A 27905-nucleotide genomic window follows, 5' to 3' on the forward strand; every position below is an offset into this window, starting at 1 on the left:
CAACTGCTACCATATTTGCAACTCCTACCAATCATGGTAGCACAAGGAAATAGGCAGTATAGGGTAAAGGTAAAGGTACCCCTGCCCGTACGGGCCAGTCTTGACAGACTCTGGGGTTGTGCGCCCATCTCACTTAAGAGGCCAGGGGCCAGCGCTGTCCGGAGACACTTCCGGGTCACGTGGCCAGCGTGACATCGCTGCTCTGGCGAGCCAGAGCCGCACACGGAAACGCCGTTTACCTTCCCGCTGGTAAGCGGTCCCTATTTATCTACTTGCACCCGGGGGTGCTTTCAAACTGCTAGGTTGGCAGGCGCTGGGACCGAGCAGCGGGAGCGCACCCCGCCGCAGGGATTCGAACTGCCGACCTTTCGATCGGCAAGCCCTAGGCGCTGAGGCATTTACCCACAGCGCCACCCGCGTCCCACAATAGGCAGTATACCATGTGCTTTAATCTACAACGAACTCTCAGCCTACTTCGTAAGATGATTTGGTCATGGGTTTATTTTTTTTACTTTGCCTAGGTCAAAAAGTAATACAATAGGCTCCCTTCTTTATAAGAAAGTTGATGAAATCAGGGACACCTATCTTTAGGGCAAGCCACAAGGATAATTGAAGAGAATGCAGCTGTAACTGGAAGCTCTCTGTTAAATCACTGCTTTGCACCTGATTCATGCCTTTCCTTCACACCTTACTTCTGCACCAAGGCCCACGCACTGCACTGTTAGCACTCAAATTGACAGTTTGCCCACTGAGAAGAAAGCCCAGCAAGTAGCACCTTCTGTTCCTACTTCTTGAGGCTGACAGTTTTGTTGTAAGGGACTGAAATGCATTCCTCTCTTTATTGCTGCAGAAAGCATACACGGAGGATGAGCTCAACGCCAAACTGACCAGGCGGGTGCAGAAAGCTGCTCGCCGTCAAGCCAAGCAGGAGGAGCTGAAGAGGTTACACAGGGCTCAGGTAAAGCCACAATTTTCATCCATAATTTCCAGGAAGAAAAAATCATGAGCCTTTCAGAAGATAACCTTCTTTGTGCACATCTTTGCAGTGTGCATCAGAAAACTGCATGTCTCGAGGAAGGTCACATTACATTGACCTGTCTGGTGGTATGATCCTGATGTTTTCCCATAATTTAACTGCACTTCCTACATGTAAGGTTTGACAACGGTACATATTACTCTCTTGTTGCTGCCTGGAGTCCTGCTTTTGTAAGACACCTGTATGAGCAGCTGCAAGCAAGATACCTATGTACACTTCTGCCTTGTACGGATCCAAAACAGTAACTGGAGAATGTCTGACTTATCAATATCCTGAAGACACTTCACACAGCAGCACAAACGAAAAGGCATATCCCGGCCCTGAGGAGCTTTCAGTCTAGATTTTGACCAAATGGAGACAAAGGAGAGGAAGGTGGACCCTGGGGCAAGAGGAGGAATATACACAAATTCATACTACTCAAATATAGTAGGGGGTTATGGTTAAGAGATGTTGTGGAAGAAAGATTCCAAAATTATTTGAAGGTATTTTTGGGAAAGGTGTGTGAGTACTTCCCACGTATCTAGGGCTTGTCCACACTTTGCTTGTCCCATGTCTAGAAAGCATGAGTCTGAGAACTTTTCTGTTTGCCTCATGAAAACCTACTCTTTGGCACTGAATCGGAGCAAAGTCAATCCATGGGAAACCTGATTGACGTTTGCTCCGATTCAGTGCTAAAGAGTAGATTTCCCTGGGGAAAAGCAAATGTGTAGACGAGCCCCTGGTCCCCATAGTGTCCACACACTGGATACTTCACCCACCATTTTTAAGGACACATGGAGAGCATGTTGCCAAACCAGGTACTTGGGGGGGGGGGAATTCCCAGATGGGCCACAGTTTGGAAAACATCAATGCTCTCTTTTCCCCCAGGAGTTGATCGTCAGTTACAAAACCTTAAGGCCCCTCTGGTTTTTGCCTCTGGAACAGCTCTTAGGTGGCGCTGGTCTGCTTTGGAAGCACTGGAGATTCTTGAAATTAGTATCCTGCCATTTGAACACAGGAGAATGAGGACCTATGTGTCTGTTTTCCCTCTTTTCCCATAGATTATCCAACGACAGCTGGAGCAAGTAGAAGAGAAGCAAAGGCAGCTGGAGGAGAGAGGAGTCGCTGTTGAGAAGGCTCTTAGGGGAGAAGCAGGTACCTTCCATTCTTCCATCTTGTGTTTTTCTTTTCTTACTACATTTTTATGCAAAGGTTCATAACAACCTGCGTGCTAGCTTCACAGACTGGTCCCTTCCTAAGCTGCAAGTTCTTTTATTAAATTTATCTTTTTAAACAAATGAATTAAAATTCACCATTTCCCTTCTCTATCAGATCTTGGGCTTCTCTGCCTGTGAAGCTACCTAAATGGCAATTTCCCTTAGCTGGGTTTCATTTGCTCTGAAAATACGTTTCACCTCTTCAGGACAAAGTTTTGTCCAATTATTGCAAAAAGGTGGTAATGCATATAGGTTACCCATCTGCCTAGCTTTCCTTTAGGAAATAAAACTTGGTTGTGGCAAGGAAGCTTCCACTTTGCCCAGCAAGATGAAAAAGAGAAGAAAGTAATTGATATAAATTTGTGTTTTTTAATTCACTGTGCCTTGAATCAGCATTAGCACCCTCATAAGGGACCATCACAGAACAGCCCCAGCAAGTATCACATGCTCTCTGCAAAATCATGCACAGCTTCAAGGCATGTGAAACAGAAATTCAATACAACATGTGAAACAGTTGTCGTCGTCATCTGCTGTTAATGGAATGAACCTCTACACTTGATGGCCTGGTCTAATGAATGGTACTTGGAATTAACATAGATGAAAGACATTAAGAGCAGAACTAGATGTTACTGCACACACAGGACTGCTACTGAAAACCACAAACTCTGCATTGTAGTCTTCTAGTCACACACCCTTCTTAATGCCCAGTGAAAATTGCTATGCAACGTGATGTCGTCACTCTTGACTTTCCCTGCCTCCATCCTTCTTCTTTGGGTGCCGAGGTGAGAGAATTCACTGCAAGACATTGCATGGTGACTTTCACTAGACCTTACGAGGGAGGAAGAAGTAGTAATGAGAATACTGTTTTACCTGTAGCCCTGTGTCTGCCATAATGTCTAGTTCACCCGTGGGAGAGAACATAGTTAGATGTTGATTTCCTCACTTGACATATTCTGCCACTCCTTCCTTGAGAAACAAGTAGAGGCAAATACACAAAAGCCCAGGTTATTTCACATGATCCATTTACCAGAGGTGTAAGAGGCAACCTACTTGGTGAAAATGAGTTTAACTTAATTTTGAGAATATGTAAAGACGAGTAACCTTTTGTTATACTGACCTTAAATTTGGGAGGGAAATGTAACTAAATTGACTTTCCTCAAAACAGCCTGGAAGAATTGTTTTTCTGCTTTGTTTGAAGCTTGGATTGACACACTGAAATTTCCAATAGGAATGCGGTAGGATTATCAGTGACCGGACAATCAGTGCACTAAGAACAGATACTACCTGAACATTACACTTAATTATTACAATGTATTTCTTTTTATTACGATGTATATCCTGCCCTGTTCTGAAATCTCCTGGTAAATAACAGCCTATTTGAGACAGATTTAACAATATCAAAGGCAACACAGGATGAATTAAATTTTAATCCCCTATTTGCTGTCCTTGACCACCATATGCCACCCCAGTTACAGGAGGCTTTCTCTACCTGTGTTAGATACCCAGGTTTTGGCAAATCTTAAAAGATTAGTAATTCCATAATTGTGGATTAGCCCTCAGGAAGTCTCATGTATCCTTATACAGTGGTACCTCACAAGACGAATGCCTCGTAAGACGAAAAACTCGCAAGACGAAAGAGTTTTTCGTTTTTTGAGTTGCTTCGCAAGACGAATTTCCCTATGGGTTTGCTTCGCAAGACGAAAACGTCTTGCAAGTTTGTTTCCTTTTTCTTAAAACCGGATTCCTATGGGAATCCGTGCTTCGCAAGACGAAAAATTTGCAAGACGAAAAAACTCGCAGAACGAATTAATTTCGTTTTGCGAGGTACCACTGTAGTTGAAAATTACTTTGCAGAGAGTGGCCTACAGTGATCTTGGCACCTGCAAGGGAGCCCCAGGGAGGGAACTGTGTGGGACTCAATCTCTTTAAGATTGAAACCAGCAACATTTAGTGCACCACAATCACAAACTGAGCATCATACCTTCTCCTTATTTTCAAAGGCAGTCTTCCCTAAAGCTACATACAGATATTAACATTTTTGAGTTAATGAGTACATTTTGATAGTGCCATCACCACTAGCTGCCCAAACTTGCTTATTTTATCCTGCAGTTGACTCTGGTTTAAAATGCTTTTTTCAGGCTTTCAAAGTCATTCTTGTTGCGTCAGAGAGAATTTGATTGCCTCCAACTTGAAAGGGAGAGAATCTATAGAGAATATGTTTTGGTAGGACTGCAGCTTTTTGCTAGTGGTAGCTCACAGCATCAGCTGGGGCCAAATAATGTACTGTCCAACTTAATTCCTGGAATACTTTAACAACTATTTAAATATTGTTGTTTAAATTGTTTCATAAAATGAATGCAGGTATATAGTTTTAAAAGAATGGAAAGAATTGTGCACCTCTGCATTCAACAGTCTACAGCCATCTCAATCTCTTTTTTTTTGTCACCTGACATTTCATTTCATTGTCCCCCAGCATCCTTATAGGTGGTGTCATCAGAATTTGAGGAGCTTTGCAAACAACTTAGAGCTTTATTTGCCACACTTCATGGGCAGTGGTGGTGCTTTGGCGAGCAGAAAATTATTAGAGATGGCTTTAGATATCTAAAATGTGATGGGGAAGTGGAGAGGGAGAGACAAATGAAAAGGTTGGCTTATTTTGGGGCCTCACAGGTGTGCCTATGAGTATTAATAATTGCCTTTTGAATTCAGGATTTATAGCTGAAAGATGTCCATATTCAGTAATCCCATGAAAATGGACTGTTAATGGGGCATGCTCTTGTTTCATGAGATGAGAGGATTATTAATTTTTTAGATTTTCATGTCCCTTAAAACCTCTTTTTCCTTACACACCTTCAATATCAGCAGTAACTTATTTCTGTATACTGTCCAAACAACCTTGACTGCCTTATGCAGTGTATATAGTATTGGCCAAACTGATATGCCTTGCAGACTACAGTTACAAAGCCTTATTCTCTTAATGGCTAGTAACAGGTTTGCTGGAAAAGGAGCTTCTGCTTTGGTAATGCAGATGGGAAGAGAACACCTTCCCCAAACTACCCATTCTTTATTGTTAAAACAGCTTCCTTGTGTATGAGTTAATTAGAATTTTGTGTCCATTTCACGCAAGACTTATTCTACATTGATACTGCTTCTCTTGTTAGGAGCATTGCATGCACACTTTAACATGGGACAAATACACAATAGCTCTCCTACTATGTGCACTTGTGGTGAAACAGACATGGTATGTGCTTATCATGTTGTAATAAACACACAGCATACATGCCCTTGCCATATGTAGACATTGTGTTTACATAGGAAGTGATTTTCTGCCTGGAGCACTTTTGTACACTTTCTATGCTACTTTATATATTGAAAACTGAAGTTCATCTTATTGTGTGATGTGTCAAGGGAACATACTTTGTGCATTCCATAAACAGCCCAATGCACTTTGGTATTCCAGGCAGAAAATCCAAGTACAGTCGTACCTTGGAAGTCGAATGGAATCTGTTCCAGAAGTCTGTACGACTTCCAAAACATTTGGAAACCAACCTGCAGCTGCTGATTGGCTGCAGGAAGCTCCTGCAGCCAATCAGAAGCTGTGGAAGCCCCATCAGACGTTTGGATTCCAAAAGAACGTTCGCAAACCGGAACAATCACTTCTGAGTTTGCGGCATTCGGGAGCCAAAACGTCTGAGTTCCAGGGCATTCAGGATCCAAGGTACGACTGTGGTGCCCTTTACTACTTGGTAGTAATAATAATTAATTATAGTTCGGTGGCCTTTAATGGTGTTCCCCAAAATATTTGGCACCTGAGGCCAACTGCCTCAGCTTGCATAACAGAAGGTCCAAACCTATCTTGACCCAAGTGAAATTTTTGAGCATTGGACCAACTCTGACACCAATTTTCTTGAGTCTGTCATGGTGCTTCCTTCTTAGGGGTTGAAACTAAAGTAACAATTGACATTTTATTTCTGATTAGAAATAAATTAATTTGAAAAGTGTCATCCTGGAAGCACAAGGAAACCCTTTATGATGAGCAGTTCAGAGGATTTAAGTCTTCCATACATATTTTTGTTCTCTTGAGCTAAGTGACCCTAAAGTCTGTTGCATACATCATTACTGCTTTAATAAGGCTCTTCATAGTTTACCAGAATGTATAAAGATTTCCAAATGTTATATACTCCCAGCAGACATTGACATGATTATTAGGCATACTGGATGCTCTATTTAAACTGGAGGGGTTTTCGTTTGGGTCAGAATGGAGACTCTTTGTAGAACATAGTTATTTTAGGGAAAGAACCCTTACATTCTGCAGAAGGGGCATGGCAACTGCTTAGTTTTTCCTAGCTATATGGTGTTGAGTTCCTTGCCCAAATCCACACACCCCTGGCCCATGTGGCCATTTCATGTTTCCTACTTCTCACAACACATCCTAAAAAACAGTACCTGCCATTTATGGAAAGTGATTGCAGGAATGTAGATGTGTGAGAAAAGTTACCAAAGAATTGGCTATGCCCTTAGCCTTCCCAAGACCAATCTTACATGCAAGTTCCCAGATTCCATTGGGCTTGTTTATGGATTTACCCCGGAGGTGAAAAAACTTAATCAAAAAGAAGCTGCAAGAGTGAAGACCCTAGTACATTTCTGGTTGCTTAGCCAACACAAAACGATGTAGCTGAATAAAAAGAAGGATGAAATGAGAAGACCCAGCCCAACTCCTTTCCCTGCTTTCTTGAATGGAGATGTATCTTTCCCCAAATTCCCTCCCTACTGGAGAATGTTTGTGGATCCTTCCTTAATGTCCCCCAAAATAACAGTGCAGTGTCTCATCTTGAAACAAACCAGTATAGGTGACAAATCCTCATACAGAATCCAGCCTGCTCTCCTTCTCTGCCTGGAAATCCATGCCTGCCTGCCCTCCCTGCCTATTTACCAGGGAATACTTTATCCTCCCCCTGTCTTTACAGTATATACCGTATATATATGTATGTGTATATATTTATTATAGAGTTGCATGATTTCTTGTTTCTTCTGTTTCTGTCTCTCTCTTTCCCTGTCTTGCTTCTCTTATGTATGCAATTTCTCTTACAGAGTGCTTTGAATCCTGGGCAGGGAGTGGGGAGGGCTAGCAGGGGTGGGTACTTGAACCAATAACTCTCTCTCTTCACCGATTCCTTGTTGTAGACTATTGGGGAGAGTCTTATTACAGTGACCTCATCGACTTGCACCTGGGTGGTATGTATGGCAGAAACCTCTTTGCTGGCACTAACCCTGCTGACACCTGCTCCCGCCACCCTCTCCCTCCACCTACTTATTTCCATCCCTGGCTCCTCACAAGCAATGAGAAGAAACCAGTCTTGCACCTAATTGATTGCCTAGGGCACAACCCCTTTTCCAGCTCGGAGGAGAACTAGCAGTCCTTAATTGGCAGTGTTTTGGAAACGTAGAATCTCACAACTGCAGAGTTGGCAGGAATCCTGCTCACAGCCTCCCCAGGGTGGGCTCGCACCCCCAGCTGTCTAGTTAACAGTCAGGTGCACAATTGGGCAATGTCACATGAAGTCTAGGCTTTTTGCAAAACACCCCAGTGATGGGCAGGGGGAATGGTTTCCATTGTGGTTTCCTGTAAGAAAAAAACCAGGAACGAAAGTGGAAGAGATGTGCAGAAGTGCAGAGAATTTATTTCTCATCACTTTTTGAATATTAAACCCCTTCTCAAGGGTTGATTTTTTTTACTCTTTTTTCCACCAGGATAAACCTCTGCAACAACTTAAAATAACCTTTACTGAGAAAGAAGTTTAATACTCAAAATTTGTTCGGCAAAAAATTGTCTTTTGTACACATTTTGAATTTTTTCCTTTTTTATTCTGGGATTCACTGGAGGCCTGATCCAAAGTGTCACGTGCTGAGTTCTGTGCATGCACAGGGGACTCTCTTCTAAGCTGGGTGCCTTCTTTTTCCTCCAACACAATAATACTGGAGAAACCATTTCTGAAACATGGAGGTAAAAAAACCCTGAGTCATCTCCTCCTCCTCTCTCCATTGGTGACATTTAAGAATTTCAGTCCATGAAAGGTTATGCCATAAAAATGTGTTGGTATTTAAGGAGGCGCAAGACTATGTTTTTGCCGCAGTGTACTAATTTGACTATCCCTCTGGCATTTAAAAATGTGTAGTGCCACATTATTGCAATCTTGTGGCAGCCAATGAAATGGAGGGGGACAAGGAAGTGCAATATTATATGTTGCATGTTTTTAATTTCTAAGCATTACAGGGCATCCAGGAAGAGGAGAAAGAGAGACATGGGATTGCTGCTCTTACCAGTGGTCAGTGTTTGCTGTGAAAAGTAGTTGTAGCTTGAATGTAGTTTCAGGTGGTGGTGCTGTAATGAAAAACAAAGGGACCTCTGGGGTACATGTACAAGACTTTAGCTAAAGGAGCTCTCTGGATCATGGCCTCTTTTCAAACTTCATCATTTAACCAGGGGTAGCTTTGAGATGTTGTTGAACTACAGCTCTCATTAGCCCTGACTATTGGCCATGCTGGCTGGGACTGATTGAGGGCCATAGATTAGCCCCTAAACTTAGTTGTGCTATGCATTTTGAGACAGCACTTATATACTTTATTCTCCCTCAAGGATTGTACCCCACCCTCAAAGCAGTGACAGCTGCCCGCTCAACACACTTTGTTACACTTTATAAGGACCATATTTTCTTTTTAACTGCTATGCTTCTTTGAATACTGTTGCCTGTTACTGTAGGGGAAATTGTACAGATTATCACACTTAATCCGCACTGCCAAACTGTGAGTGCTAGAGTTCCTGCAAATGGATGGGTGGCCAGGAGAGCACACAAATGTTACACATGCCCTGTCATTTCTGAAATTAAAAAAGAGTTTGAACAAGCCCTCAGATGGTATTCACAGTCTCTTTCTCTTTCCTTGTGTAAAGTTCATCCTCAAAGATCACCCCAACATGATATAGTTCCTATTCTTTTCTCTTTTTTGTCTTTCTACCCCCCACCCCCATGTATAGTGACTTTTTTATGAATAACCCCCCCCCCCACTCTGCAGTAATATTACAACTTTAACACAGGCCAGCACAAATTGTGTCCTATCAAGCTCACTGGTCATGTATTATGACATTGCAGGTACTTGATAGCCTTCCTGTTTTTGCAGTCTGGGGCAAAACAAAACATCAGATGTTGCTTGAAACCCTGGTGGGCTACATTTTGACATGGTGGGTTACCAGTCATGCAGGACTGATTCAACACATCTTTGGTGCTACAGCTGTTTTCCAAGGTGTCTTAAATTCTGGTCCTTACTCCTTGGGAGTTGGTGACAGAAGGATGTATTGCCAAGTCTCCTCAAGGTGACTTTTGTATATCACTAATGTTTTTGAACTATTGCCGCGTCACTTCCATAAAAATCAAGCAAGCTACCCGTGTTCTTCAGACTGGCAGTTTGCAGGTTAAGGAGATCAACAGTGTTTTGTGGTTTCAATCCTCATAGTTTAGAAATAGGTATGTGGTAGCCCAGGAAGTTATAGGCCCCCAGGAATTTCCTAACTTGGCCCTATCATAGTCCCAAATCTCAAAGGGTCCCCCTTTCATTATTTTGCACCTTTCCTCCATGCAAAGGAGACATAGACCTCTTCTTCCCCATTGTGAGCAGCAAAATGCTCTGCCAGTTTTCTCCCTCCATACCTCAGCAGCTGACATGGAAGCCAAATACAGAGGTCAGTTTGGAGAGTTAAGTGCCTGAGGTGCTCAGCCACCAAACTATTTCTTGTTTTAACATGTTGTGGGAGATAACAGAAAGATTCAGGTCCTTTCTCCATGCCTCCACTTACCTGGAGTCAATCAGTAGGTGGAGCAAATGCTGTTGGCTCTCCAGCCCTGGCTCAAAGCAAAATGACACATCCCTGCTAGAAAGAGTTGCTGGCTCCTCTCTGGAGGCCAGTGCTCTGCCTATGTGGGGTTTCTTTTCAAGTGTGCCGCTAGGGGGCATTGTGTGCCCACAGACAGAGCTGTAAAAGGGTTAATGCAAAGTTACACCTAACAGGTCCTGCTCCTAGCTGATGCAGCTCCCACACTTCCTTCTCCTCCTCTCCCCCCCCCTTCCCTTCCTAATTCCCTCTTGAAGGCAGCAGTCTTGTCATTTTTGCTAACAGTGGCTTTAAAAAGTAGTCATCGGAGTCATTTAAAGGGACACTGTCGTTTTTCACATTAACTAACCTCACTTTCTGTCATAAAGAACTAGCATAAGTAAATTAATAAATCTCATTTGCTTCTCACGATTATATCCTTTTGTTCCCTACATTTCCTGTTTGGATAAATGTACGCAATATTAGCCATGGTTACTTCTTCCCTACACTTTTGGGGTTTTAAAGGCATTTTTATTTTTTTTTACTTTTGCTTGTTTCAACTCCAGCCCAGATAGCGGTAATAATTCACAATTCCAAATGGAAGATCCTCATTATTTTAATCTGTCTTGATTTCTTTCTTTCTTTTTTAATCCCCAGCAGAAAACTTCACTACTTGGCAGTATCCCTTTAAATAAAATGCAGTGTTGTGTGCAGAAAAAGAGACACGTGGCTTTGTAGTGTTAGTTCTTTTTATACTCCTCTGTGACTGGTGTTTCTTCAGTACTTCCTCACAGGGCTGCCAGAGTGCTCAAGAGTCACTGTAGCGTAGGGGCTAAGAGGCTGAACTGTGAGCTAGGGAATCCCTGGTTCAGGCCTCATCTCTGCTGTTCTCACTGAGCCACCTTGGAGAAGTATTGGCTTAATAATGGCTGCCTTAAATGGTTGCATATAATACATTTCTATGCCTGTTGTAATAGATATAATAGGATGATTGGTTTGAATAGCCAAGGCACTTCACAAAGCACCGCATAAATGCTAAAATTTATATATACTTCTAAAGGCGCTGACAGAAAGTCCTCTCCTTCATCTTGCCAGTAAATGTAACCAATGGGTCTCAACCTGAATTGACTTCTGCATTCACAATGGGTTCTGCTCAAGATAAAGGAGGAAACATGTTCCAGCCACATTCTTGCTATTCCCTGGGCATATGTTCATTTGCGAACCGGCTACTAAATGATACGAGGGAGATTCAGCGTGCAGGTGTATTCCTACGACCCCTACAGAAACAGTTGCTATGTATGTCAGAGATATAGGCCACACCCGTGAATGCCTGTGCATGTTCTTGTATGGCATATGCACGGCCTAAGAAATTCTCAGCAGTCATGGCTTGATCACCTGGTGAGTACAGGAGAAGGATGTTGGCTCAGTGCAGGCATTTCCTTCTCATCACTTTAGGTGTTCAGCGCCAGCAGCAATTTCGGGTGCTGGCATGAAGGTGTCTCCCATTATTCTTGGTTTGGACTCCAATATCCATCATTGGAAGCGAAATTCCAGTGTTTTACATTCAGGGCTATCGGTGCTAAGCTCCAAACCCTTTGGTCAGACTCATACTCCAGCTGGGTCAGTGGGTTAGATGGAGGCAGATTGCACAATAAAGCACCAGACCTTAGCAAGGGGAGTCCGGAAAGCTGTGCCAGGATCAAACCAAGGTCAGAAGGGATCCGTCTAGTCCAAAAGTAATCCAGGACAGCATTGGTAAGCTTGGGGTCCAGGGTTCAGCGACTGATGAGCTCTAAGAAGGAAGCAGGGGGAGGCAAAGGAGTCAGGTTCAGAAGTAAGGAGCTGGATGGTGGATTGTTTTCAACAAGCAGCAGACTCCAAATGAAGCCTGATATAGCCTAGAATCCCAAACCATGCCATCACCAGCTTCAGGTGCTTGAGTCTGCCGTAAGAGCCTTTGCTCTTGAGTTTTGTTGGTTACAATAAGCCTTTGACTCAATAATTACACAGCAACACAGTGTGCATTCCCTCACTGACTAGCTGCCTGGGCTGGATCTTCTGGCCCCAATGTCTTTGAAGCCTGAGAGGTTGATTCAGCCTCCCGCTTTGACTTTGCTTGGGCTTCTCTGCCAGTGGTGGCTCAGGAACACACCACAAGGTCCTTTCAGAGCAAACTCTAGTAGTAAGCCGTGGCAGAGGCCTTCTGGTATACCAGGGATTTCAGAACTGTCATTATAGAGGTGGGGGGAAAATATTTCACCTTGGGTCAACGATCAGGAGGTCTTGATGATATTGGGTTGAATGCATGTTGATTTTATCCTTAGCTTGTACAGCAAATTAATTTTCAATTTTATTGTGTAATAGTAAAATGTATCCAGTAGCCAGAATCTTTTTGGATGTCTCTAAGTGATATTGGAATAATTATTTTTAAACACTAGCAAACCAAGGCAAAAAAAGGCAGTGGTGTAGCCAACAGTATCAAGGAGTGAAGAGGCAGTACTGGTCTCTTGGCATGTAAGGAGTCAGTTCCAAGGACTCTATAGCAGGAGGAAAACATGGTTATCAGCATTTGATGCCAATGCCAGGCTTATGGCTGAGTAATCCTGCACTGGAAGAAAGGAGAAGTATAATTGATTATAAAACAGAGTTGATCAGAGATGGAGGGGCAGGTCTGACAGATGTTCACAAGAGAGATGTTTAGACTAAAATGCAGAGGATCAAACACGGCTCAAATAGAAATTTATACTTCCTCACTTCTCTCTGGATTCACCTTACCCAGATGGGCAGGGTACAATAAATAAATAAATAAATAAATAAATAAATAAATAAATAAATAAATAAATAAATAAATATTACAATTATTACTACTACTACTCCTCAGTGGTTCAGCAGTCACCCTTGCTTCAGTTCCCTGACTTGACTTTTTTGCCTGGTGACGCATAATGCAGGACACTCTTCTCCAACTCTTGAGTGAATTCTTGAGTTTTGGAACACCTGATGCTAAACTTAAGTGATCCTATGATGCCATTATGCATGCTGATTTGAATACATCACACTTATAGGCTGATTATCAATATCCAGTGAAAAGGGGGGAAGGGGTGTTTCATATTTATTATATATCACATACGGTATCATATGCAGAAGACTAACTGCAGCCAAATGTATGGAATTTGGGTTTGTATCCAGTGTTAGCATCCAGTGCACATATGTGTGCATGCATTTGTACAGTGGGTTTATCTGTTTTAAAGTTATTTTAGTGCTGCAATAATCTAGGGATACCATATTTCAAAAACCAGGAGTGGTTGTTTTTTTTTTACAAAAATGTCAAAACAACATGGTGTCCAGAAAATCCAGACATATGGAACCATACAATAATCCACTGTAAGATGTACCTGTACCTAGTGCTTAAACAAAAGGAAGACATTTATAGTAATAAAGTAACACCTTTGGGTCTCATGCGTCTTACTGTCATCTTTTTTTGCAATGGTAATACACTTGTACCTTGGATCCCGAACATCCTGGAACTCAGGTGTTTTGGCTTCCGAATGCCGCAAACCTGGAAGCGATTGTTTCGAATGTTCTTTTGGAACCCAAATGTCCGACAGGGCTTCCACAGCTTCTGATTGGCTGCAGGAGCTTCCTGAAGCCAATCAGAAGCTTAACTTTGGTTTTGGAAGTTGAACAGACTTCCAGAATGTATTCCATTCAACCTCCAAGATACAACTGTAGTTCAGTTAATGCAAGATGACTGTGCATTTCATCAGAACTTAGGCACCTGTACTTCCAAGCAAACATGCATAGAACTGGATTCCAAGATTCATTTAGCTTGGGCGTTTTTGTTTCTAGTTTGGGAAACATACACTAAATAATGATCTTTTGCTGGATGCATTCTTTGTGTTGGAACTCTGCAAGTATCTGAGCTACATAAGATCTATTTCAGTTCATGTCCTAAGCAAAACAAAAAGGATGGTGTGATCATGTTCAAGTTTGATGCCTTGCTGCATGGTACTTGAAGGCATTTCTTGACCAAACCCAAAGTGAGTTGAGTTGCCTCTTGATCATAGTTGGCCTAGCAAAAAGTTGATCAGGATCAGTCTAGTTTTTCAGTAAGGTGTGCATTTCATAAATTGCTGCAGGCTTTTAAATAGTCTCTCACTAGTCAGTTGCCAGTGGTGAATCATCATCTCTTGGCGATGCGAGCTTTTATAAATTGTTAGACATTTTGTTCTGAGTGTACTTTCAGGCGGTCTGTGTGCTACACATAACTTGCTCATATAGGCATTTGCTGACGAGCAATAGAAATGTTTGCTGTTTAGTAGCCTTTGTTATTTTTTTATTTTTATTTTTTTGCTTTAAGTTCAGTGATGCGGAGAAAGGATTTATCCATTTATATTTATACTATCTGTATACATAATGGACTATTCAACACATCTTTACTAATCGGATGCTATGAATATTCTCTGAGGATTATCCATGGAGTTGGATAAGACATTCTATTAATGGTCCAGCTTCTGCTGCAGGTACTGTTGGGGGAAACATTGTAGCTATTGGATATAGGTTTATTGACAATAGTAGCAAGAGGCCTGCCTATCGATGTGATGGAATAAGCCCAAGAACCTTCACCCTCCATAGTTGATATTTCAGTCTGCCTTATCTCTTGAAACCCGTCTCTGCTTACTCCAGTATCAAGCTCTGGGAGCAAGGGTATCCTGTGGTTCCAACTGACTTAGTTACACCATGGAGGGGATTGTCGGGGGGCTCCAAGGAGACACTTAAGATATTATGTCAAACCATGGTTTGCACTAGCAGTGGTTTTGCCTCCAAGCTCAATTTACTCTTATCTCACCTGGAAATCTTCAGGTGAGATCCCATGCAGTGGCCTTCAAAATTGGGAGCTGGTCTGTGCTTGCATAGAGGTACTGTTATGTGAACTGGCATCTGCATGTGGGGCAGGAATGGGAAACCTGTGGCCTTCCAGATCTCGTGGGATTACAGATCCCATCAGCCCTAGCTAGTAGTGGTCAGGAGTGATGGGAATTGCAGCCCAACATCATCTGGAGGGCCACAGGTTCCCACCACTCATTCAGGATCTGTATCACTGAGTGTGGCAGCTAGAACTAGGCTGCTGCAACCATGGAAGTGGTAGTAGCTCCATATATAGCCTTGATACACACTGAATCTGCATAGAAGCCTGGTCTAGTTGCAGCCCAGTACACCATGGAATCCACCCAGTTCAAAGCAAAACATAAAGGTCATCTTAACCTTAATCATGACTGAGGAAGAACTGCAAGAATGCAAATGCAAGAATATTCAGAGAGTATTTCCTTTGGTGTACAGCTTGACTGTGCATTTTAGAACTATTTAATCCAAGCAACCCACTTGTATTCTTGTATTTTTTACACATACTAAGAATGGAATACATATTTATCTAAGACTAGGCCTTGAAGGAGACCTGTGAAGTAAAAACAAAGCACCATTGCATTGCCACTTTAAAGAAAAACCTGTGTGCATTGTTACACTACATGGATTTTCATGGATCTCTTCCCCAAGTGACAAAAATACTTTTAAGGCATTCAATTTGTTGGTTGTTTGGTTTTGTTGGAGGGGGGGGGAGAGAGAAAAAAGTTGTCTGGGGAATACTATGAAATGTCTTCAAACAAGATAAGTCTTCACATACAAATGGGCACCATGTAACATGTATATGTGATGTACTTTTAACCCTTTTCACACTGAGTATACATGTTTATTCCTGTTGAGAGATTCACATTCCTCGTTCACACACTATTTGCAAACTGATGTGCCTCCTCCCTTTTAACTTTGGTCTGTCCTGTGTGTTACTGCTCTAGTTCTGTGATGGTCCCTTCTAAAAGCTATTCCCTTCCCAGACCTTATCTTCGTAAATGAGAACTGAGGCTTTCCCTCTCCATTATATGTGCATGTAGATCTGATTATAAATGTCCTCTTTTTTATAAATTCAGTCGCTCCTTATTACACAGTGGCATTTTTCTTTTACTTCCATTCTACTCACAGACTAGTCAATGGACCACAGGTCTTTCTGTAATATATCGATCACTGGGGGTTAACAAAGCACCATGGACTGCACTACTCAAGCCCCAGTGATCAGCTGGTTGCTGGGACTTCTGTACACAGCAGCATCCAGTTCCTCATCCCTATTCTATAAGATTATTCATCTACCACAATAATTCCCAAACCGAGGAATTCATTGGATAATTGATGGTTCCCATAAGTGCCAACCCATAGGAAGAGGCTATTCTCTGCATCAGAGTGTGTAAATTTGAGAAGTATTCCTCCCATTTTATTATTTTTTAATACAAACTACCTCTTTTATCAGAAATTTGGGAAATGTTAATTTACTTTGTTATATCTAATTAATTGCCACATACTCAAACTCCCCCCCATCAAACAAACAAACAAACAAACAAACAAACATACATACATACCAGTGGGGCATAGTCCTCAACTTTCTGTCTACCCTTGATATTGGCAGGGCCAGAAATACAAACTGTGCATGAATACGTGTAAAATACCGGTCAAGGCTTTGGTTAGACCCAGGATAGGGGAACATTTGGCCTTCCAGAAGCTGCTGGACTACAGCTCTCATCACCCTGACTGTTGGCCATGTTGACTGGGGTGAATGAGAATCCAAAATCTTTTGGGGCAGGGAGACAACAGGTTCTGTATCCCTGGTTTAGTCTTGGTTTGTTTGCCCATCATAGGCAGTCAGTCCTGTTTTGCGCCATGATCTGCCTTTATTTACTAAACACATAATACTTGCCACTGTCAACCTACTTCCTTGGACAATGTCACAAAAAACCCACATGGAATGTGCCAAGCTAATTTTCAAGATGGCCTTTTAAAACCTATTTGCTCTCCTGGTCTTTTAGAAACTTAATGTTGTCCACCCTCCTCTTAGTGCTTTTATCTCTTAACAGCACCATGTGACCTGGAGGGTGAAAAGTCACCAAGCACAAGAAATGTCAAATGTTGGCATTTCCCCATTATCCCAGTAACTTTTGTGGCCCACACTGTTTCCCCTCCCAGTGCCACAGTCTGCTCTTCTCCATTATTCGTGTTGACAAAGGATGTTCCATCTGTAGACTGTTCCCCTTGTTTCTGCTTCTCCATTTCTTGTATTATTATTTTCTTTTCTACTTCTTCTTGTTGTTTCCTTTCTTTCTCACTCTTGTGCTTTTTTGTCCTTTTGCTTGTCTGTTTATTTTCACCCTGTTTCTCCTCCTCTCTTCCTCTCCACTTCCAACTTCCTCTTCCCTTCCTTTCTTCCTCTCCCATCTTTGGTTCTATTGAAGTTGAGCCCAATGCCGGGACACCACGCCGTAGACCTCTCTCCTTCTGCCCTTGCTGTGCCCATGAAGGTAATGTAATTTCTTGCATTCCCTCCATTCCGTTCCCAAACCGCCATTGGATTGGTGTAGAGACACTAGTGAGCTAGCAACAATATCAAGTGGCTCACTGCCAAACTTTTCTTTCCTTCAATCTCAAAGAAACCCTCTATAACAACCTTGTTATGAAGTGTGTCTGGCAGGATCGTAAAGGTACAGTATCCTTTTTTCAGCTGTGCATTGTGGGGATAAGGATAGTCTTGAAGTTTATTGGCGCAATTGATCAGAAATGACTGTAGTGGCATCAGTTTCATGCCTTAAGGGTTCTGTTTGGCATGTTGGATGATCTTGCAGGGGAGTGGGGTGTGAGTCTACTTCCTTTAAAAAAAAATACACATGGGTTAAAGGCATACTGTCTTTTGTAATGACTGGTTTCCCCAACAACCCTTGACTTTGAAAAGGCACCCTCCTGATCTGCCATAATCCAGACTGGTCTCCTGCAGTCCGTATCTTGCTAAGCATCTTCTTTATCCCAAGTGGAACCAGATTCCCACTGAAGTGTTTCCATTTCCCAAGGCATGGGGGGAAAGGGGTGGAATGTGACCGCCATGTATAACTTTGGCTAACCACTCTCTCTGCTTTTCATGGTGTGCTTTCATCAAGTGTTCATCTTTCCTCCCCACCCCTGCCTCTCCCTCTGCTCATTGGCTGTCTAAAAATAATAATAAAATATATCTACATCCCACAAATGAACAAAAGTTTCCATAGGTCAGTGTTGACATGTATTTGGCTGTTTTGTGCAGAAGTTTCTTTTCTGATTATCCTCACAGTGGAAAGGGTGGGGAGATTCCCCAGTGCTTCTCATGGCTCCAATGCACTGGGCATCTGCATGTGTAAGCTTCTTCTCTCTTTCCACCATGGCTATGAGGGCACCTTTTGCAGAGATGCTCAGAGAGGCTTAATTGGGACCAAGCAATGGATAGGTATAGCCGTCCACAGCCATGATTGGCTAGGGTGAGATTTTCGTACTGTGTATGTTTGCTTCTTGTGTTCTGGAGCTGTGTTGGTGGTTTTGGAAGAGGAGGAGAATTCTCGTTACCTGAGAATAAGTGGTAGGAACAGGGCCACCAAGAACCTCTGGGCCACTTTGTTTTCTTGACCGTGACGGGAAATAATGTCTTGCTGCATAAAGACATCCTCAGTTACAAATGACGCATTAGTCAGTGCCATCCAGTACTGATAAGCACTACCAGGAACAGATAATAATGCTTTGGTAGCTGGATCTGACTTGGTAGCTGACCATCCCCATTCTAGAGTGTCTCCCTTGGGCTTCCATAACCTCATGAGTCTGCATTTTTGAATAATTAGAATAGTGTCTAATACAATTATTTTGCCATTTGCACATAAGTAGGCACAATTTTTTAGGGACGCAGGTGGCACTGTGGGTAAAAGCCTCAGCGCCTAGGGCTTGCCGATCGAAAGGTCGGCGGTTCGAATCCCTGCGGCGGGGTGCGCTCCCGTCGTTCGGTCCCAGCGCCTGCCAACCTAGCAGTTCGAAAGCACCCCTGGGTGCAAGTAGATAAATAGGGACCGCTTACTAGCGGGAAGGTAAACGGCGTTTCCGTGTGCGGCTCTGGCTCTGGCTCTGGCCAGAGCAGCGATGTCACGCTGGCCACGTGACCCGGAAGTGTCTCCGGACATCGCTGGCCCCTGGCCTCTTAAGTGACATGGGCGCACAACCCCAGAGTCTGGCAAGACTGGCCCATATACGGGCAGGGGTACCTTTACCTTTACCTTAGGCACAAATTTTGCATCATATTTTCCTTAGAATAGATGTTCCCATTAGTTTTATATGAGATGAGAACTCATCTATGGTATGAATGAGAAACAGGAGTTAACCCTGTCTGCAACTTGACTGTGTTCTTTCCATGTACCAGTTTCCTAAACTATTGACACCTCTGATAGGATGGTGAAATCTGATTGGTGCAGGAAACAGCTGGAATCCCTCTGGGCCTACAGTAGTTAGGCCAAGACCCTGATCATCTGGAGCACATAACCAGGGCTTCACTTGCTTCCAAACTGATTTTTAGGATCTGAATCCAAACAGCTACCCATAAAGAGCTGCATATTTCATTACTAGATATGGGTTGTGGATGTAGCTCTCTAAAATAACATAAAATGGCTATGCTGTTTATTTCATATCAGGCTTTGCTACTGGGTCTACTAGCTTGGTTTTCATTGATTAAGCTTTTATTGAAATACAGTCATACCTCGGGTTGTGAACGCTGTGGGTTGCGTGTTTTCGGGTTGTGGACCGCGCCAAAACCGAGAGGACCGGAGCGGGTTACTTCCAGGTTTCAGTGCATGCACAGAAGCACAAAATGATCCCATGCGCAGAAGCGCTGAATTGCTTTACATGCATGCGCAGATGCGGCATTGTGGGTTGCAAACGTGCCTCCTGCACAGATTACGTTCACAACCTGAGGTGTGACTATACCTGGGAACGTACCATGCTTCCTCTTCCTTTTTTATGTGAGCAGATTTTCTTCTTGTGCTTTTCTACCATGAACTAGTGGTCTTGAGCTGGTGAACTTCAACTGATTGAACCACATTTATGCCACACAATACGTGTTTTTTGTTTAAGTGAGGGATCTCTAGCAGACACATTGAGGCAGATGTGACTGATAAAGCCAAGAGGAAGGGAAATTATTGATAGCAGTGGTCAGGAACTGGTTGCTTTCAGTCATTAAGTTAATGCAGGTGACTTGAAAAGGGGAGAGCACAGCACATAAGACTACAATACTGGTAGGAGCCAGAATCAACTCTGAAACAGCCCATCAAGGAACTGTTTACTAATTGCTCTATAGTAAAGTGGACAAATGGGTGTTGATTAAGGTGTGAGTGAGAAAACATGGCTTGAAACAGGTAGGCTTTGTTGGAAAGTGTTGGAAAGTGTCAGAGCTATGTTTGAAAGTGTCCAAATTGAAAAGGAGAACAGAAGAAAAATACTGAAAAGAGACTGTAATTATGGCTATTGGTTTGGCGGGAGGTGTGATGGGGAAGATAGATTCAGGGCACATGGATCCAGTGGGGTTTTTTTGTTTATTTTACTGGAGGTGACCCTTCTTCCTGTGTGCCATAGACAAACTAAACAAGCAGATCTGACAAGAGTGCTCTGGCAGCATCTAGCTCAGCTTTCTTTGCACATTTTGCCCCACTCCCATTTTTGTTCCTGCCTGCCTGCCTGCTGGGTTTATGGAAATGGCGGGAATCTTTCTCCAAGCTGACCTAAACTGTTCTCTTGGCAGGCATGGGGAAGAAGGACGACCCCAAACTGATGCAGGAGTGGTTCAAGCTGGTGCAAGAGAAGAATGCCTTAGTGCGCTATGAGTCGGAGCTCATGATATTGTGAGTAAGGAGAGAAATTTCTGCATGCTTGGTCCACACAGAGAAGGGGAAAGACGAGGCAACTATCCCCAGGCAGAGATACGTTATGGAACCTGTTTCTGTCTTCACCTTTACTGTGGTGACAATGTACAGATGGGAATCCTGTTGCTCTGGAGACCCATAGGCGCCCCAAGTAAAATAAAATTTTATAAAATTGATGAAGTGATCTGCTGCTGAGACCTGGTTCTCTTAGCATTTCCTTCTCGTTCATGATTCCAAATAAGGTCAATGTAAGAAGGAAGATCTTGTCCCTTGCAGCTCAGCCCTGATGTGCAGTGGGCAGTAGGGGCCAGATGGAGTGACTTGGCATTTTCCTGTTATTTTCTCATCTGCCTTTCTGACCATTCCGCAACATGGGTTTAGGTGAAAAACCAACATGTATGTTCATCAAAGGAGGTTGTTCTGAACAAGGTTCTTAGTACAACTGAAGGGTTGCCTTACAATCAGTACTGAAAGGGAACACTTTACTACCTGAGCATGTTAGATTTTTAAGCCAGTAGCTTAGTCTGCTGCTGAGACAACCCAAACCAGACATTTGTCTATTCTTCTCTCCTTGCAGCGCTCGGGAGTTGGAGCTGGAGGACAGGCAAAGCCGACTACAGCAAGAACTTCGGGAGAGGATGGCAGTGGAAGGTAAGTCTCATCGATGTACTCTGGTTCCCAGTAGAAAGCCCCAGCTACTTCCTTGGCTAGTTTGACAAGTCTGCTTGCCCCTTTCTTTCCTAGATCACCTAAAGACAGATGAAGAGTTGTCAGAAGAGAAAAGGATCCTGAATGAAATGCTAGAGGTGGTGGAACAGAGAGATTCTCTTGTGGCCCTCCTCGAAGAGCAGCGACTCCGGGAGAAGGAAGAAGACAAGGACCTAGAGGCAGTCATGCTGTCCAAGGGATTCAACTTAAACTGGTCCTGAGCTTAGCAGCGCACTCGTCTGCCGATCTGCGTTGTCCAGTTGGCATGTGCCAAGTTGGCTGGAGCTGCCTGGATGGAGGAGATACCTTGGCATAGAAACCTCTTGAGGGTTCTTGCAGCGCCTGAGTGCTTCTTCCTGAGAGGGGGTTGGATCGAAAAGTGCTGAGGCCTGTATGAGGCCTGCAAACCCCAAGCCTGAGGTGGTCAGTTGAGGTTGTGTGCCTTCCTCAAGGACCTGTGCAAAGAGGCCATTGAGTTTTTGTGATCTCTGAGAGAGGCTAAAAAATGAGATGAAAACATTTTATTAAAAAAAATAAAAATACACCACAACTTTAACCAATTCAGGTGGGCCGTAGCTTGTCCGTTTCATATTTACTTAGCTGGTTGTGTTCTTGTTTTTGTTTTGAAATACGAAGGCGAGAAGTGGCTACTCTCTTCTGAAGCATCACCCTGCAGCAGCCCACCGGAGAGCAAGCCACACTGTACCCCAGAGCACACTGTGTGTATGTTTAAGGTTCTCCTCACCAAAGAAGCCTGAAACTGCCATTATTGTCTGGGTATGGAGGAACCCTGAATTCAGAGAGGACTGGAGACTTGGAAGGCTGGCTGACATGAAATACTTGCCCTGTGTGGTTTCTACAGAAGATACAGGCTCCAATGGACTAGCTCTCTTTGCTGCAGCCTCCACAAGTTGCCATTGTTCTAAGAGGGGAAGAGTGTGTAATCCGCCCCCTTTCTGCCATGCAATGCTCTGGACTGAAAGTCACAGTTTTTCCTGTCTCCATTGGCATTAGACTGCTCTGTTGTGAACCTTGTGACAATTTTGACACTGGAAAGTGCTGATTTTGAAAATGGGTTACTTATGAAGCAGTTTGCGGGAGCTCTTGGATGAAACCCCTTGCTTCGAATCCCCCAAGAATGGACTCTCAATGGGTTTTTGTTTTTTGCGTATATATCTATATCTATAGATATATATCTTTATTATTTTTTGCACGTTGGAAATGAAGCAAAAGACCTACCCGGGCCCTTTAGTCACTTTAGACCCTTTAATGTCTATTAACTTATTTTTTAATACTTGAAAGATTTGGGTTTTATACCTTTTTAAGAAGTGAGCAAATGTTTGAGTGGTGAATCTGTGTGCCTGCTGCATTCCCCAACCTTTTTCTTTTGTTGTTCTTATTTTTAATTTGCTGTTCTCCCTTTCCCTGTACCTATTTATTAGAGTTCTAATAATGCTGTTACAGTTACACGCTACTTTTGATGTGGAGAGGAGATGCTTTTATGTACTTTGGACTTTTCCCTGCACCACGTTGAAGGGCAACCCTAGGAAATATGCAGGCAGGGTTCCCAGGTAGGGTGTCTTCTCAATTAAGCTGCATCCTCACAAAGCTGAGTGGTGATGGCAGACTTTGCTCCTGCACTCCATATCCTCTGTTCCTGAATGGCAAACCTGTGCTTATTTTAACTACTGCTGTTTAAGGTTTTTGTAATTATAATTGTGGCATTGCCACTTTACCCCATGTATTTAAAAAAACCCACACATGCTGGCTCTGTAAAAATCTGCCTCCCAAGGGAAGGATTAGCACAAGCCCCCTGGTTTTGTCCTAAGCCTTCATTCAGTTGGCTCAGAAAAAGGTCTTACAGTGCAGTAGCAAATAGGAAATAACACAGAATAGACTCTTGTCTATAACCAGCTGAGAGGTTCCATAAGCACACCATGTCTTTCACAATAACTTTCTCAAAAGTGCCGACCTGCCACATACAGAATTTTCCATTCGCATTTTTTAGCTCCAGTTGGGCTTAGTTTAAAGAAAGAAAGCTGTAGTTCTAGTCTCCAAACTAAGTGCAGACTATTTTTTTAATGAACTTTTTTTTAGGGAAGCAGTCATCCCAAGAAATAGGCATGTCCTTTAAAGCAGCCACCATCTTATCTCTGGGTTTCAAAACAGGAAATGCTGTGTTTTCAAAACAGGAAAGCTAGAGAGAGAAAATGGGGAAAGGTTTTAAAACACCCATCCACTTCCTTGTTCAATAAAATGTCAGTACTGATGACGCTGAACAGAAAGCTGTTGAAACAACAGCATGTGTTGAAATGTAGTGTCAGAAGATTTTATGCCAAAGGGGTACCATGCCTGGCATTTGTTGAATATTAAGATATTGAAAGATTGTGATGCTACACTGGCAAAATTGCTACCACATATAGTCCCAGAACAAGCAGGACTTGTGTGTTAATGGTTCATGAGACTTTGGGGGGAGGTGTTCACTAGGACTGGTGTTTATTTGTAGCTTTCAAAACAGAGGGGACTAATCTCTGGCTTTCCTAATATTACTGGACTACAATTCTCATAATCCCTGGCTACTGAGCATGCTGGATGGGGCTGATGGGAGTCCAACGGGAGTAAAAGGTTAGCCACCCCTAATTGAGGAAGAAAAAGAACATGTAGCTTCAGTTGTCTCAGACAACATCTTTGACATCCATAGAGACCAACAGGGGAGTGTATGGCAAAATGGAAGTTAAGCTCCCCTTCGTTTAGGATGGAGCTAGAATTCAGTTGTTAAAATTTGGTGTCTAGCCACATGAAAGAGGCAAATTGGAATTTGCATTATTTTGCTGTGCCTGGTGCAATTTATAATGGAACTGAGAAAATGGATTGTTCTGTAAAGTGGTCGTAATTTAACTCACTTCTATCTGTTCTTTGAATTTTTCACTGTAGGAAAACGTTGACACGCTAAGCTTCTTCCTAAGCTGCCTATAGCTGCATGTGGAATGAGAGTAGAACAGTCTGTCTGAGAAAGTGGAAGGGAAAGTTCTTTCCAGCTCCAGTGCAGCTGTGTAGCTCTGCCTCTAGTTAGCCCAGACTTCTTTGGGGCAGCTAAGACTCCCTTGCAGAGAGAGGAGAGGGGTTTTAGAGCCCGTGACAGCACCAGCAGCATTAATCATATTTCCTCTTCCACTCTTAACATTTCCTGTAATATGTTGTGTTGATTGTGCTCGATCCTGCTGTCAGTCAAGAGGTTTCTTTAAATGCAGTGTCTGGCCCTCCTTTTACGACACGGTGCTAATGCAGAAGTAACAAGCACACCTGCTGCATCCTCTGGGTTTTTAATCTGTTTTTTAAAATACATCCAGGTCAAAGGCGTTTTAGAGCATCGACAAATATATCCAGAGTTGCATGACCCAGTAGCACAAATTCTTTTTATGGCCAAAAAAAACCAAACAAAAAAACAAAAAAGGTGATTCCCTCCCCACAAGGTTTTAAGAAAATGTATTTAACAGAATGTTTACATTTGGGCCCTGAGACGAAAGTGGTGTATTAGTTTTCCAACCTCATGTTTAAAAAAGAAAATGCTGTGATTGTTTGCAATAAAAATGTACCACGAAACAGTCTGTTTGATATGAAGAGGTAGAGGAGGGTATTTCTCTCTCAATGCATGATAAGAGGACAGAAGGCTTCCAAAGAATTGCTGCCTTCAAGAGCACTAGCAGTGGAGCTTCATAAGCAAGGAAGGTAGATGAGACTGTCACTAAAGCTATTGGAGGAAGGGATGTCATGTTTTGATGGCATTGCAGTAATTTAATTTTATACGTATATATATATATATAAAGAAGTATGTATGTGAAACAACCCTGTCCCAAGGAACTGTGGTATCTTCCCCTTGGGACAGGTGGGAACTCTGATATTCAGACTGTTTTATTGTTGGCGTGTGTGCAGTGTAACAGGAAATTGTGTACCGTACCTGTTTTCATGTCTAAAACATCCCAACCCCTGTTTTACTTCCTATTTTTGGTTGCATTTCATTCTGTACGTTCTTATGCACACTTGCTTTGTTGGTGTTGAGAGTTTAGCACCTCAGGTCACCAACGTAACTAAATAAAAAATAAAAAATAAAGTCATTAATTTTTTCTTACTTCATTGGAATTTGATTTTGCTTCATGGTTCACGGTTCATGCCAACAGCAAATTGTTGGTGGCCCTATTCTGCACCGTTTCCAGTTCTACACTATTCTTTTTGAGATGTACTAACCAGAGCAGTAAATACAGTTGTGTACAATGCTGCCATTTTGCTCCTGCAAGTCTTACACTTGTGCAACAGAACTTCCCCTTCTTCTCTCCCCTTAAAAATCTGTTCTAGGGGGTTGACGGACCATCTGGAACAGTTTTCATTTAGGGGGGCAGGGATAGGAGAGGAATTAGAAGTCCTATTGCATGAGCAGAATGTCAATAGCACCACTATAGCACAAACCCAGTATTACAAGTTTGAGAGCACCATAGACTTTTTATAAAGACACTATACCATATTGGCAATTTTATTTTCTATTGCTTTCCTAATTATCCACCACAACTCGTATGATGTGTTTCCAGTGTTTCATTGGTGGCTTAAGTTCTATAACATGGTGGACGTGTCATTTATATATATAATACCCCAAAGCAAAAGAGGATGTATCTCAAGATGCTGAAAATTTTGATTTTGTTTTCAGAGCAGCCTGACATGCTATGGCCAATTTTTTACTTAAAAGCTGCCTTCAGAGCATATCAAAACAAATATAATAAATCATGTAAATAGCATATACACGCAACTCCTGCTTAACCATCACAATGTGTCCCCTGGAAGTTGTTCACATAATGAACCCACAATTTCCATTATTTCTTATGGGAACACTTCTAATGCAGGGTTTACTATGTCTCTCCTCAACCCCACCCCTCTCTGTCCATGGTTTCTTCCTGAAATCACTACAGCCAATCAGCAAAAGAGAGACAAAGTAAAAACAAAAAAAAACCCAATCTGATTTGTCTGATTCCCCCTCCCCGCTCTCTGATTTGTCAACTATCACTCCCCTCTTCCATAGTTGCTGCCTGAAAATGGCCACCACTGACCAGCACAGCAGAAACAACCAAGAAAGTAAGAAAGCCGGGTATTCGGATACGTGAATCTGCAGAGCCAGGGCTTTTTTTTTGCCAGAACTCTCCGGAACTCCGTTTCTAGCACCTCAGTTGTGGAACCTACCCTTGGAATCTCCTCTGCTTGAATAGTGAAGTCCTTGCTCTTCCAACAAGCCTTTTAAGTTGAGATCTTTCACTGTCTGCATCTGTACTGGAATGGGCTGTAAGATGTTTTTAAGGCTTTATCACTTGTTTTTCATTCCCTGGTCTCCTCTGTGAGGGACAGAGTAACTATTTAATAAATAAAATTAAAACATTGGCATATGCATACGGTGGTGCCCCGCAAGACGAATGCCTCGCAAGACGGAAAACCCGCTAGACGAAAGGGTTTTCCGTTTTGGAGGCGCTTCGCAAAACGAATTTCCCTAGGGGCTTGCTTCGCAAGACGAAAATGTCTTGCGAGTTCCTGCGGGTTTTTTCCTCCCCCCCCCCCTTTTCTAAGCCACTAAGCCGCTTATCAGCTGATCCGATAAGCTGCTAATAGCGCTAAGCCGCAGTGGGCTTGCTTCGCAAGACGAAAAAACCGCTAGACGAAGAGACTCGCGGAACGGATTAATTTCGTCTTGCGAGGCACCACTGTATATATATATATATATGCATGCATTTATATACTGCCAGTTCAGGCAATATGACATGGCACTAAGTTTTGAAGGATACCCAAGTTCAGATTCGTAGATAGCCCTGATGCTTCTTGGGTGACCTTGAGACACAGCCAAGTCTCTCTTGGCCTAACCTACGTGGCAGGGCAGTTGTGAGTACTGTTATCAGATAGGAGTTGGAGTGAAGCATACATACATTGTTCATAACTTCGCAGTTCAGACATGCTAAAAACAGCTGTCAGTTTCACTTTCTATTGCTAGGAAAGAGGAAGTTCAGAAGACAGTGTTGGGAAGATTTTGAAATGTATGAATCTGCAGTTCGAGTCTAAGCTGCATTCTTGCCCCACCCCTTTCTATTTCAAGCAAATGAACCCTTTGAACTACATGCTGATAAAACTGGCACAGTCCCTTGTCTTAAAGTTGCTATGTTACAGTGTACAAAGAAGCATTCCTAAGAAGGAGCAGTTTTTATATTTTTATCATGATTTATTAAACTAGGGGGTATATTTGAAAGACCTACTTTTTCTCCTTAGCAGAGATAAGAGACCAT

General features: G+C 42.8%; 2 protein-coding genes and 1 long non-coding RNA gene across 52 annotated transcripts in view; 2 read left to right on the forward strand and 1 right to left on the reverse strand.

The window, feature by feature from the left end:
* The window catches only part of MICAL3 (microtubule associated monooxygenase, calponin and LIM domain containing 3), a 182881-nt gene extending 157158 nt beyond the window's left edge, over positions 1–25723 (forward strand). For 29 of the 50 annotated variants that reach the window (XM_083699762.1, XM_083699746.1, XM_083699756.1 and 26 more), the window contains 7 exons: positions 851–958; positions 2077–2170; positions 7417–7467; positions 17425–17490; positions 20766–20865; positions 21464–21537; positions 21631–25723. In XM_083699762.1, coding sequence (XP_083555888.1) covers positions 851–958; positions 2077–2170; positions 7417–7467; positions 17425–17490; positions 20766–20865; positions 21464–21537; positions 21631–21815 — 678 coding nt within the window. In that variant the 3' untranslated portion in view covers positions 21816–25723. The remainder of the gene's footprint in view (positions 1–850; positions 959–2076; positions 2171–7416; positions 7468–17424; positions 17491–20765; positions 20866–21463; positions 21538–21630) is intronic. The other 21 variants (XM_083699767.1, XM_083699769.1, XM_083699765.1 and 18 more) reach the window with 3 other exon arrangements.
* The window catches only part of LOC310826186 (tigger transposable element-derived protein 1-like), a 1677490-nt gene that overhangs the window by 773606 nt on the left and 875979 nt on the right, over positions 1–27905 (reverse strand). The window lies entirely within an intron of this gene.
* Positions 3677–6844, forward strand: LOC310826327. Its single transcript, XR_014555751.1, has 2 exons — positions 3677–3802; positions 4057–6844. It is a non-coding gene; the product is annotated as an uncharacterized lncRNA (long non-coding RNA).

The sequence above is a fragment of the Podarcis gaigeae genome (genome assembly GCF_964106915.1).
Source record: "Podarcis gaigeae genome assembly, chromosome: 10".
NCBI lineage: Eukaryota > Metazoa > Chordata > Lepidosauria > Squamata > Lacertidae > Podarcis > Podarcis gaigeae.